At 44.8% G+C, this 12,360-nt stretch overlaps 1 protein-coding gene across 1 annotated transcript; it reads left to right on the top strand.

Moving 5' to 3' along the window:
- The first annotated feature begins 551 nt into the window (after nt 1-551).
- Nucleotides 552-11,321, top strand: LOC138480571 (olfactory receptor 8D1-like). The gene is made up of 6 exons (XM_069612296.1): nt 552-622; nt 2,234-2,285; nt 2,361-2,407; nt 2,477-2,525; nt 2,601-2,691; nt 10,372-11,321. Exons 1-6 carry the CDS (start codon nt 552-554, stop codon nt 11,319-11,321), a joined length of 1,260 nt encoding a protein of 419 aa, XP_069468397.1.
- The last annotated feature ends 1,039 nt before the right edge of the window (nt 11,322-12,360 follow it).

Genomic DNA, 12,360 nt, shown 5'->3' with positions numbered 1-12,360 from the left:
TCTTCGGTGCGAAGAATAGGGGAGATGCTGCAGGTGACTTCGAGGGGCAGATAAAACCGTTAGCCAGATATTGTTCTAAGTATGACTTCAAATGTTGATTCTCTGGTTCTGTAAGCGCATAGATTCGACCACAAGGGATTTGTGCACCAGGTACCAGATTGATCTGGCAATCGTAGGGTCTGTGTGGTGGCAAGGTGTTAGCTTGTTCCTTTTGAAACCCATCTTGAAAGTCTTGATATTTGCTTGATAGGGTACCGATCACACCTAGGGCAATCGCCGCTTTTTCCTGGACAGACGAGATTGTGTTTGTTGACTTCCTTCCATTATAATAGCAATTGCATGTACAGTCTTCGGAAAAGACCAATTCCCTTGCACGCCAATCGATATGCGGATTGTGTGCGACCAACCACGGCATCCCTAGGATCAACCGGAACTGGTGTGCCTTGACGAGATCAAAAGCGATAGATTCTCGGTGGCCGTCCTGACATAGGAGAGTTAGAACTGTTGTGCATTTAGATACTGGGCCGGAAGCGATTTCTGTACCATCTACGATGGTCACCGTCTCGGTGGTTGACTTAGGGCAGAGAGAGAGCCCCATCTTTGCTGCAAGATCCTGGTCCATGTAATTCCCAACGGCTCTGCTGTCGATGTATGCTTCTACCGTATGCATCTTAGACGGCTGTTGGTGGTTGATTAGGATCACAGGCAATGCAAAATGGGAGGTCTGTAGTTGACTTTCTTCGCTCGACAAATGGACCCCTACATTTGCCGGGCTTGGTAGTTTTCCGACACTTGGTTTTTCTTTATCCGTGGCTCCTACGGTTCTCCTTGGTGGCTTTACTGGACACTCCTTGAGGAAATTACCTGCTTTTCCACAGTATAGGCATAGCTGCTGTTCCCTCCTCTTGTCCCTTTCAGCTTTGGTTAAAGGAGGTCTTACCCCTCCTAGTTGCATTGGTTCCACGGAAGTGTCTGCCCCTCGTGGAACATAGTCCTTGAAGCGCACGAACATAGGACGGGTGTCTGGTCTGCTCTGATCTGCTCTTAGGTCTTGCAACCTGTGATCAAGATGAACCACAAGGTTGATAAACTCGACACAGTCTTTTGGTGGATCCACTACTTGGGCAAGAACATCCTTTAGCTCCCCCCTTAGGCCCCTGTGAAATAGCGTGGTTCTCTTTTCCTCCGGCCACCCTGCTTCGACCAGAAGCCTGTTGAAGGTCGCTATATATGTCAATAGGTCTTGGTTTCCTTGACGGAGGGTCAAGAGTTCGTTGTCTAATGCCTGTCCATGAGTACCACGGGTGAAGAGCTTTTCCATCTCCTGCTGGAAGCCCCCAAAGTCATGTAGCAGTGGGTCATCCCGACTAACGAAAGGTACAGACCAGTCTGCAGCACTGCCCCTAAAATAAGACAACACAAAAGCCACCGTGATTGATCATTAGGAAAGGCCCCAGGTCTGCAAAGAAAATGGAGGTGACACTGGTTCATGAAAGTTGCATACTTCCTAGGATCCCCCGTGAAACGCTCCGGTGGGGCTAAAGGAACTGCTCCAGGGAGGGTGATCTGCACCGGATTGATCGGCGGTGCTGACATCGATGGAATGGTCCCAGGCAATGGGGCTTGTCCAGCCTGTGATTGAAGGAGTTGTCTACTTAAGTCATCAGTTTGTTCTTTGGTCACTATTAATTCTCTCCGCAAGGCGTTGGTCTCCTGCCTGGCTGAATGCACCTCAGTGCGTAACTGTCCCAGCACGTGAGCTAACTGGTAGGTTTCCGAGGTTTCCATGCTTGACGCCCGGTTGGATTGCGGTTGTGAGGCTTTGCGATCTGCAACGCTCACCTGGTATCCACAGGGACGCCACCCAATCTGGCTGGACTGCTTCCAACCTGGACCCACTCCCTCCGGTTCTTATTCTGCCGAGGACCTAGTCTGGAATACAGGAGTTTTGGTTTTAGCTTATAGTCTCTTTTTCCCAGAGCCCACCTCCCTTGTGGACCCAATGACCCCTTAGTGCTTTCCTCACCTGGGTTTTTGGTATGCTGCACTCTCCGTCCTGCTGTTCTGTGCAGGGGTGCGTCGTGGATGGGCGCGTCGCAACCGAGTTGCTTCACTGGTGCGGGCCCTGTGAGTCCAGACCTGCTGCGACTCAGTTCTTCAGGTAAGTCTGTTGTTTTGACAGCTTGTCCTTAATTGTAATTGCCCCTGTTAATGTCTTTCCTTCTCTTCTTAGGTGCGGAAGCAGTTCTGAAGATGCCGTGCTGGCTGGGGCTGTGCTCGAGATGGTAAGTGAAAGAGCGGAGCGCAACGCTATGTGCTTTTCTTGCGGTGTGCTAACCTGTGTTGTCCCTCTCTCGCAGGCCGCCGCAATGTTCCAGGTGATAAGCTGCCTAGAGGATGCAGAGCGGTAAGTAGATGTTCGAATCACCATCGAGTAATTATGCGTGTTAATCAGCCTTGCCCTTTTCTCTTGCAGGTTGTTGGAAGGCCTGAATGGACATGAACCAACAGCAAGTTTAACTCAGGTAAGCGTGAGCCTTCTGAATGTTGTTTAAATGTGAAGAATAAACGCTTACTAATACTGCTTTTCTATTTTCCAGGTCGCAGCTTCCAGGAGAGAGAGCGAGAGTTCGCTGAGATGCTGGATGTTCGGGACACTGGAGCAGATGACCGGAGCTGGCTCGCTAACAGGTAAGAGTAACTAATGGTGTTCTTCTTCTTGCAGGTGTCGGCACAGTATGCTGAGGAAGATCCGACGAACCGTGGTGAACGTCACGCTGCGAAAGCAGAACAACGCGAAGCGTGTTCTCCAGCTTGGGCATGGCTTATATAGCCTGCAGGTATCCCAGGTGCCTTCAGGCCCGACCACACCCTAAATGCTAGACCGCATGGTTCAGTTCTGGAACTGAACCGTGTGGGGGCATCCATGTTGTGACACTGCCATTGGGAGCTCCAGCTCTCCCTTCTGCCATATGAGCCTGGCGCCAGAGGCACCAGGACTGACTCGACTCCAAGAGAGTCTTGGGGGACATGATTGGGCCCCTGGGGCCATGAAGAGACACCGTGGTGTGGTCCAGGGGCCCCGACTGCCAAGGCCAGGGGCAGTGGTCATGACAGCACCATGGATTGAGGTACCTAAGAATCCTCCAGCAAGAAGAAGCCATACGGATGTGTTCAAGAACGTAGTTATAGCAAACTACATGAAAACCTTGAGAATCAAGAGAAAAATACAAGGAGATGAGAGTGAACTAAACGACTATTTGGACAGCACAGCACACTTGGGAAATAACATATGGTACCAGCATATGAAAGAAGTTGGAAGACGGAATTCAGAGGAGGAATGCTTTGTTTGTGCACTCCTACCTTACAGGATAGGAAAGTCATAGATCTTCGTAGCTGTGGAAATTGATGTCCAGAAAGCACACGGTCTATCACACGTAGCAATGTGCAAGGCCAGAGGCCAGTTCATGGGAAGTGATGCCTCACTCAAATGGGCAACTAAGCAACCGATCCAAATGAAGACGATTATGTCCAGGACATAAAGACAAGGAACAATAGAAAGACAAAGCACATTGTGATCAGATACGAGAAGCCTGGAGTTAAAGGAGCAGAAATCAGAAGAGAAGCGAACCAGAAACTAAACGTTCAAGGAAAAATTCCAGAAAAAGCTCGAAGCTGGAAGAACAGAGGCCAAATGCAGATTTGGGCAACAGTACTTTCTCCAGACGGATGGGAGAAAGGAGTAGTGATCTGCAGAGCATGGATGGTCATTGGTCGTTACCAAGGTACCATTGACATATTACAAAATGGATGCAAGCCATTATGGCCAAAGCTTGCCAAGATATTGATATGGGTCGAAGACAGGGGAGGACCCTTGCAGATAGTGCCATTGGAAAGCCCTACATTTTGTTTTAGAAATAATGGTACAAGAAAAATGGGAGAAAACCAGAATTTTGGACGATTGTTTGATGCACTAGGAATGGTACATGGTTCCGCAGTAATCATGGATCATTATTGGGCGTGTGGATCCAAAGCATACATCAGACTGCCGAGAAACTGGGGAGGTATATACACAAGAGTGAATGTCCATGTTCCAGCAGAGGTGATTCCAAAAACTGATGTGAATATTAACAGTTTCCCGAAAGCAGATGCTCACCTGAGGAAAAGAAGATCAGTGGAACTGATGAATAGAATAAAGAGAGAGAATTACTTTTCGGCTAAATCAGAAGAAGCTTTCCATGCAATCCCATATGAACACAGACTGTTCAGCCTGACCTCATCAGTGTTCACGACAATGTTTATGCCACATTGGAGCAAATATTAAATGGTTGCAGATAACCAGATGGGAGTTACTGCAAACCATCAACATGACCATAAAAGGATTAAACGCAATCAAAGAAGAGTTAAGGGAAATCCGACTAATGACTTTCCAGAACAGATATGTCCTTGACATGATCACAGTTATGGATGGAGGTGTTTGTGCAAAAATTGGAGAATCATGTTGCACATTTATACCTTATCACGACGAAGAAAATGGAACTCTAACAGAGGCCATATGTCTGCTGACAAAACTATAAAATCAAATGATTGATGAAACTGACGAAGTGGGCGACGACAGTTGGTTTGGATCACTATTCGCATGGGTTCCGCAATGGATGGCAGATGCATTCAAATTCATAGGAGCCCTGCTAGTGATGATACTGCTCAGATTCTGTGTTATCAAGATAATAATCTCTCAGTGCCAGAAATCTGCAAAAAAGGCCATAGGGATAAAGATCATGATTGATGTTGAACAAGGATGGAAGCCCAAAGACCTGACTGATGAAGAAATTAGACACTTTGTTAAAGCTAGCATTCATGCGCTAGAAGGAACAAAGTTTCGGTATCCAAGGAAACACAGAAACTATGTAGGAAGATGGATCTAATGCAGCCCAAATGGACAATGTCAACTAATGACATGGAACAAAGACGAACACGTAAGAACAGCAGGAACATTGAAGGGAGTCATAAAAATATGGACCCCAAAGAGACATTTCTTCAGACCTTCATGTGTGGACAATGAAGACGAAGTAAAAGTGGACCCAGAAGATGAAGTGAAAGTGAATACAGAGGATGCAGGAAAGATGGATACAAAAGAAAAAGTGAAAGTGGTCGATGAATCGCCCAGAGGGGGGAGGAGGTCCCAAGCACGACCCGCGCTCCAACCATCCATTTTGAAGTACCAGGAACGTTCACACCGAAATATGTGATGTATGATGAACAAATAAACTAGCTGAGAGCCGCCGTGGGGCTCTGCCCAGTACCTATCAGACTGACAGGTACTGATAGAAGGTGACTATAGAAGTTACCTGCACATAAGAAACTTTGGACAGTAAGGTACCAATTTAGAAAAACATATCGACAAATGAAACAAAATGAAGATTGTCAGAATACAATGCCTGAAGAAGCAGAGAAAGTCCTAAAGGAAGACGAATGGTGATGCCACAAGAACCTGTACTGACTCACATATAGAAGAAATGATGACCTGCGAATGACGAAAAGAGATGAAACACCATGGATAAGAAACATCATGAACCTGAAATGAAATAACGATGTCAAATGTAAAAAGCTTATGCCATGAACACGATGAAGATATTCAGCCAGTTTACATGTGTACATATGCTTGAAACCGCAAGAAAGCTAAGAAAATTGTGCAGCTTTCTATGCTTTATAGTAAGATAGATTGTGGCAAGCGCCACCTATACATATCTACCTCAAAAAGAGCATTTTATATAAGTATACTTCCACTATGCACAAGAGCATTATCTACCAAAGGTTCCTAAAGGTCTCAGGAGAGGAGCCCCTCCGCACGTAACTCAAAAACTAAAGACAGAAAGAAACTCGGACACATGCCAAAAAGCCAAGGTCGTATCAGCTGAAATGGACCAACAGTATATACAATTAATGAAGCAAAGAGCAGAGTATCCTGTTCAGAGAGGTCAAGATGAGCCGCGGAAGGCAGGTGGTGGGCAACACTGAATCAAATACACAAATTACATGGAGAATGAGACGATTTCACAGTGTCTGAATCACGTCACCAGCCAAGCAAGAAGAGATGAAGCTTTCAAACCTACGCGTGGCCTTGTGCCATGCACAGATATCTGAACTTTTCCAGACCGAGATGCAGTCTCGAGGCCAACCACAAATAAATAATTGACACATGACCACTGAGGTGATGATTGATTGTAGCAATAATTGGAGGAAGGCTGAGGGAGCAGACAAGCACCCTGCACCTGGCTGGCTATTCTGCACGCTGCTAAGCTAGTGGAAAAGTATGAGTGGGGTTGGTGCCAACCCAATCATAGTGGACCAAGTAATCTACGATCCTATAGTTAGTAGAACCAATGAGGAGACATACTTTTGGTGACGTCCACAGTAGCCATTTTGAAGGAAGGGCTTAGATGCCCCACCTGACACTGTTTATCTAATCCCCTCACTCCGTTACCATATACAGATATAGTACCTATATTAAAGTTACCTTCCTATAACCAAAAGAATGGCATGCAACATTTTAAGAGTTACACGTCAGTGATGATGAGTTTTTAGTATCAATGATGTGTTTTTTATGAAGTTCGTTGGAGTTGTTGAAGCGAGAAGGAAGATCAAGCAATAGCTGATGTTCATGAATTCCCCGTTTTTTTGTACTTGTCATTAAACCGACTCCCTTTGCCAAACCATTGAGTTGTCATTATTGATTTGATGCTAGAGTATTAATCTGCATCCCCATCCATCTCACAGATGCTGCTACTCATCCTAAATTGCTATTGGGCAACCCCCAGCTTTATGGGCCGGTTGGGGTCCTAGTGCACCTCAGCATCCTCAAGGATCCTCCTTGTTCTGGTGCTTCCTGGCACCGTTCTGCAGAAGGAAAGGAGCAGATTGCAGCCGGCACCCTCCGCTGATCAAATTTACTGACATGGACCCAAAATGTGCAACTCCAACCAGAATAATAAAGCTAGGATAGTGGCAGCCTCGTGGTGCACCGAGAGCTCATGTCCACATCCTTCGGCTGCTCAGCAGTGCCCCCACCCACCCCCCCGACATGGTAAAACTTTAAATTCTGTTAATAGAAATGCAAGAATAAGCAAGCCTGTAAAAATGTATTGCGGATCTAGACAAAGAGGAACTCAAAACAAAATAGTAAGTATTGAAGTTTAGCCAGATTTGATTTCAGGGGCATGGGATTCCATTTGCACCTTTCCGCAGAATAAGACAGTGCCCTTCTGACCTGCGTTCGGCCAGCAATGCAAACTTAACTGGGCAGCTAGCCCACTTCTTAGTTGATTAACAGGCCGGCAACTGAGATGTGTAAAAGCACACGGGCCTGCAGTCATTTACAACATCAATGACCCCACTCACACATACACGTGGTGCTGTCGTTGCATCGAAAAAAGGTCAGTCTGCTCCCACTTATCTGCAGGAAGTTGCTATAAGTGTGCAGAGTAAAGACATGTTTTTAAGGGTACATTTGAGGTGTTTCGCTGGACAACATGTACTTAAAGCACTTTAACCCACTCTAATAACAAGCCTCACAAAGCAAACCATTATGTTCATTGTATTCACTCAAGGGACCTGTATTTTCCTTTTAAGTCTCTAGTCATTATCTGGATTTTCTTATTCTCCCCCACAGCCTTTCTCATTCATTACCATTTTACAGTGATTCCTATTCCTTTGGGCTTTATGTCTACAACTTGTTGTTAGATCATTGATGTTGTCCAGGTGGACAGCTCAAGGTTGGGCAACGGCCTTTCCCATTGAGTATTTAAACATTCCAAGGTTGATGAATTGAATACTATTAAAGGTCTAATTTACAGTCTGGTGGTATTTCCTTTGGAAATAGTGCCATAGTCAAATATCATTACTGCATGTAGTAACAGGAATGGTCCACATGATTTAGAGTCATGCAGACCCTTCAGTTATCACACATTCTGGAGGCCAATAGGACTCATTGGGGATTGCATATTAACACATGTGGTAATTACCGGATATGATAATGGTTTTGTGGGGAGAAAATGCCCTCTACGCAAAACCAAGTGGTTTTTTCAAGCTTCAGTTTGAAACTCTAAATTTGGTGCCGCAGTAAAAGTGACAGTTTTCCCATTACTATACCTTTTTACCAGACCACTGTGGCGGATCAGAAGGAAAAGGACTCTGACTTTCCATCTCTCTGGAAGCAAATGCCTATCTTTCTCTACACTAGGGATTTACCTGCCTAACAAAGCTAACTAAGGTGCTCATCAGTGACAGTGCAAAATCAGTATCAGCCCACTGTCCAAACTAACCTATTCTAACCTACGACTATTACAACAACAAAAGCCAGGGGAATGACTCTCTTCTCCTCTTGGCTGGTTCTTTGCCAATTTCCATTTGATAAAGTTGTTTTAAGTAGTACTTGTTAACTGCCTTTATCAAGTGGCACAGTTGTACTGGTGGGTTCTTCAAAGTTTTGAGTCCCTCTGTTCTTTACTCTTTCGTTCCTTTTTGTATTTCTCTTTTCTTGCTCTACTTATATTTACCCTTTTTCTTTCACTGGATAACTTTGTCCAACAGTTAGAACTTAACCTTTGACTTCCTGAGTTCTTAATCTTTACTTCAAAGTCTTTGGTTTAACTTTGGCCTTGGCCTTTGTTTTCTATTTCAGTCTTTTCTCTCAAGTTGTCCCTCTGACATTATCTCCTATTCGATAATCTCTCAAGGTTGTCTTCTTGCTCTCCTGGATTATAATTCTTTCAATGGGCTTATCATTCCACATTAGTTTCTTAACTCTACTGGGATGAGTATGAGTGTTCCAGTAATAATTCTTTCTCTTTCTTTAATATCTGCTCTGGACTGGGACGAGTATGAATGGGCCTGTAATGATGCGCCTTCTCTTAATTTAATCTCAATATCTGATCTGGACTGAGATGACTGAGCATGCCAGTAAGGATTCTCCTTCTCTTCATTCAATCTCAGTACCTGATCTAGACTGGGACGAGTATGAGCATGCCAGTAATTATTCTCTTTCTCTTTACTCAGTGCAAGTATCTTATATTGGCTGGGATAAGTATGAGTGTGCCAGTAATCATTCTCTTTCTCTTTACTCAATACTAATATTTTGTCTTGATTTAGACGAGTATGAGCGTCCCAGTAATGATTCGCTCCAGTCCCCCTCCCGGGTCTCTCGTGTTCCCCGTTACCTACTATGCTCGAGGACATCACTCGGGACTAGTCAGGTTGGCTTTTCTTGGTTCTTGCGGTTTCTCCCACGGTCTCAGCGGTTTCTGTTTCACCAGGATGTTTGACTTCCTGTCATCCAACGATGTGGTATCAGCGGTATACACAGGCCAAGTGGGCCCACTGCACACCTTTGGTTACACCACCACTTAGCTCTTGTTCTGGGCTCGGATACCTCACCTTCTCTTCGGCTTCTCTCATCCCTTCTCTTTTCCAACGCCACGCCCCAGAAACCTCAGCTGTAGTCTGACTTCGCAAAGGATGCCACGCCTACAGCTTTCCCACAGGATACTACAGAACGCAAGTTTGTAACTTGCAGGTTCTATCACTCTTCTTTCAGTCTCCCCCTACTTCTTTGTTACGCTTTCCTGGGCCTACCCCAGCATAATGTCACAGCCATTTCTCTCTGTTTGTTTCAAGGGTCTGTATTCCCTACAGGTCTCTTCCCTCGTCTCAGTGTCAGACAGTTTTTCTCTTAGAGGAGTATCTTGATGGCAATAACAGATATTTTGGTATGTTCTTCATACCTTTCTTCACTAGTTGTTTTTAGAGTTATGTTGGTGGTATGTTTCTTAGGGAGTTCCTCATCAGAATTGGAGTCCTTGTCCCCAAAGGGGGAGTCTCTTGCGGTGAGGTCTCTCTTGCCTCTACCCCTTGGGAGGGTATAACGGAGCGGGCTCGCCTCCTAGCCTCACAGGGAAATGGTCCCTTGGTGAGAAGTGACAGATTCTCGTGATTCGTCACACCACCAAACCATAAATGAGACCCTGATTTGGGTAATAACAGACTGAAATGAAGATGAATTGATTTTTTTGTCAGCTTTCATTGCAATCCTGAAAAGAATGAGGAATCTGACCTAGAGCATTACATAAAAAATGCATGTTGTTGTTATTATTTGCTAGGCAGATAAGATGTGTGCCATTACATACATTATATCGAGTACATTTATTAATGTTTATCTGAACAATTGGCATGTATAGCTTACGGAGATGGGAGTGTATTTACACATAGATGGTAGAAACTAAGCATGCCCAGCTCCCTAGTTAATGCAGTGTCCATGCTCATTTTGCGCAGTTGTACTAAAATAATGAACTTTTAGTTTTCATTCTTTCTCTTCAGAGTTGGTTTTCAGAAACAAAGGCATGACAGCGAGCAATCACACAACTATTGGCGAGTTCGTCATTCTGGGTCTCACGGAACTTCAGGTGCTTCAGATCCCCCTCTTTCTATTGTTCTTTCTCATCTACATAATGGTCCTACTAGGAAACCTAACTATCATCTTCCTGGTGTGTGTTGAACCTCGTTTACACAGCCCCATGTACTTTTTCCTCATCAATTTATCTCTCCTTGAAATCTCTGCCATATCGGTTACTATCCCTAAAATGGAGGAAATGTTGCTGACTCAAAGGAGAGTTATCTCGTTTGCTGCCTGCATATTCCAGCTCTACCTCTTCCTCTGCTTCACAGATGTTGAATTATATCTCTTGGCCGCTATGGCTTATGACAGGTATGTGGCGATCTGCAACCCCTTGCGATACTCACTGGTCATGAATAGGGCCGTTTGTTTGGCACTAGCAGCTTTTTCCTGGATGCTGGGCTTCATGTCTCCACTGGCCCACACCATCCTGATCTCTCTGGCATCCTTTTGTGGATCCACGGAAATTAACCATTTTTTCTGTGATATCACCGCTCTTATGACATTGGCCTGCTCGGACACAGCTTTCATTGAACTCTTCTCTTACCTGATGGGAGCAGTCTTTGGGGTTGGCCCCTTTGCGCTGACAATTACATCCTATGTCTTCATCATCACCACCATTGTTCGAATCCCTTCTTCAGCAGGGAGGCGCAAAGCATTCTTCACCTGCTCTTCACACCTCATGGTTGTGATCCTGTTCTATGGGACTTGCATCAGTGTCTACATGCGGCCAGCCTCATCCTTTTCCATGAAGGAAAACAAACTGGCAACTGTGCTGTATGTTACTGTTGTTCCATTGCTTAACCCCTTAATCTATAGCCTCCGAAACCAAGAGGTGAAACAGGCAATCCGCAAAGTTGTTGAGACATTATGAAGATACAAAGGGTATCAGTGACCATACAGCACCACAAAACTGCATTGTAGAATAGTTTGAATATGGCACGTGTCCAAAATTTTCACAGGCATGCTTATCTGTATTCTTTTTCGTGTGTTTTCAGGGTCCGAAATTCCACTACAATAATTATGTTGTATTAGCTTTACTTGGCGTATCAAATGCCGATCTCGCTCACCTTTCTCTCTCCCACTCTCCCTAAGGAACATAAAAATGACTGCAGATATTTGTTTGACAAATTTGCCTTGGATAAAAAGGGTTGTATGCTTGAATCACTAAGTATATGATGCACACTGGGCTTGACGGCCATTTACATTTTCACAACACTAACTCTATCTGCAAAGTGTTTGTAACCATGAACCATATATACTCATTGAGACAGCCTTAAGATTTGGATATGAGGAAAAAATTGCTGTGCGACGCTTCATGGGGGCAGGTCGATCCTGATTCTGTTTAATGGAGTTCCCAAATCTGGGAAATGTGGAGAGCCTCCTTCAGTTTGGGACCCAGGATAGGAGGAGATTCTCCCTGTGCTTGGGACCCTGGCAGCATTTTAGAAAAGCAGAGGATGAGAGGGTTCTGCTTGATAATGGGGTTGTGTGCATGCCCAATGCATACACATTCTTAGAGCAATAGATATATCACGATTATTTGTGAACGCATGGTGCAACTTGATCCAGATCAGTAATCTCTAGCTCTGGGAAATAGTACTGTGTATTGATACTTCTTTTTCAGTAGAGTGCAGAATTTCAAAGTGTATCCTTTTTAAACCCCTCTTGCCCCAAAGGTTGCACTGCCTAGAGTGCTCACACCATATCAGCCTGTGTTATAGATCTGCGATTCATTGTTTCGAAATATTTACCATATAGTGTTGATTTCCACGCTGTGTTTAGACAGCAAAACACATCTCTCTGAAACAAAGTCCCGGCATCATCTCCTCCCTTTTTTATCCAGTTCTGACCCTATCATCATAGGCCATGGGTGGACAAGGAGTCACATTGTGAAGGATTGCCATCTGGCA

Source organism: Ambystoma mexicanum, chromosome 5p (assembly GCF_040938575.1).
Source record: "Ambystoma mexicanum isolate Mex_15411 chromosome 5p, UKY_AmexF1_1, whole genome shotgun sequence".
Classification (NCBI taxonomy): domain Eukaryota; kingdom Metazoa; phylum Chordata; class Amphibia; order Caudata; family Ambystomatidae; genus Ambystoma; species Ambystoma mexicanum.
The sequence above is the reverse complement of the archived record's forward strand: the minus strand, read 5'-3'. Positions and strand labels throughout refer to the sequence as shown.

Excerpts from the sequence above, each read along its gene's own strand:
- LOC138480571 (XM_069612296.1), top strand. The coding sequence starts at position 552 with ATGGTCACCGTCTCGGTGGTTGACTTAGGGCAGAGAGAGAGCCCCATC. Across the intron at positions 623-2,233 it reads GCTGCAAGATCCTGGTCCAT|GTGCGGAAGCAGTTCTGAAG; the intron begins GTAATTCCCAAC and ends TTCTCTTCTTAG. Across the intron at positions 2,526-2,600 it reads CAACAGCAAGTTTAACTCAG|GTCGCAGCTTCCAGGAGAGA; the intron begins GTAAGCGTGAGC and ends TCTATTTTCCAG.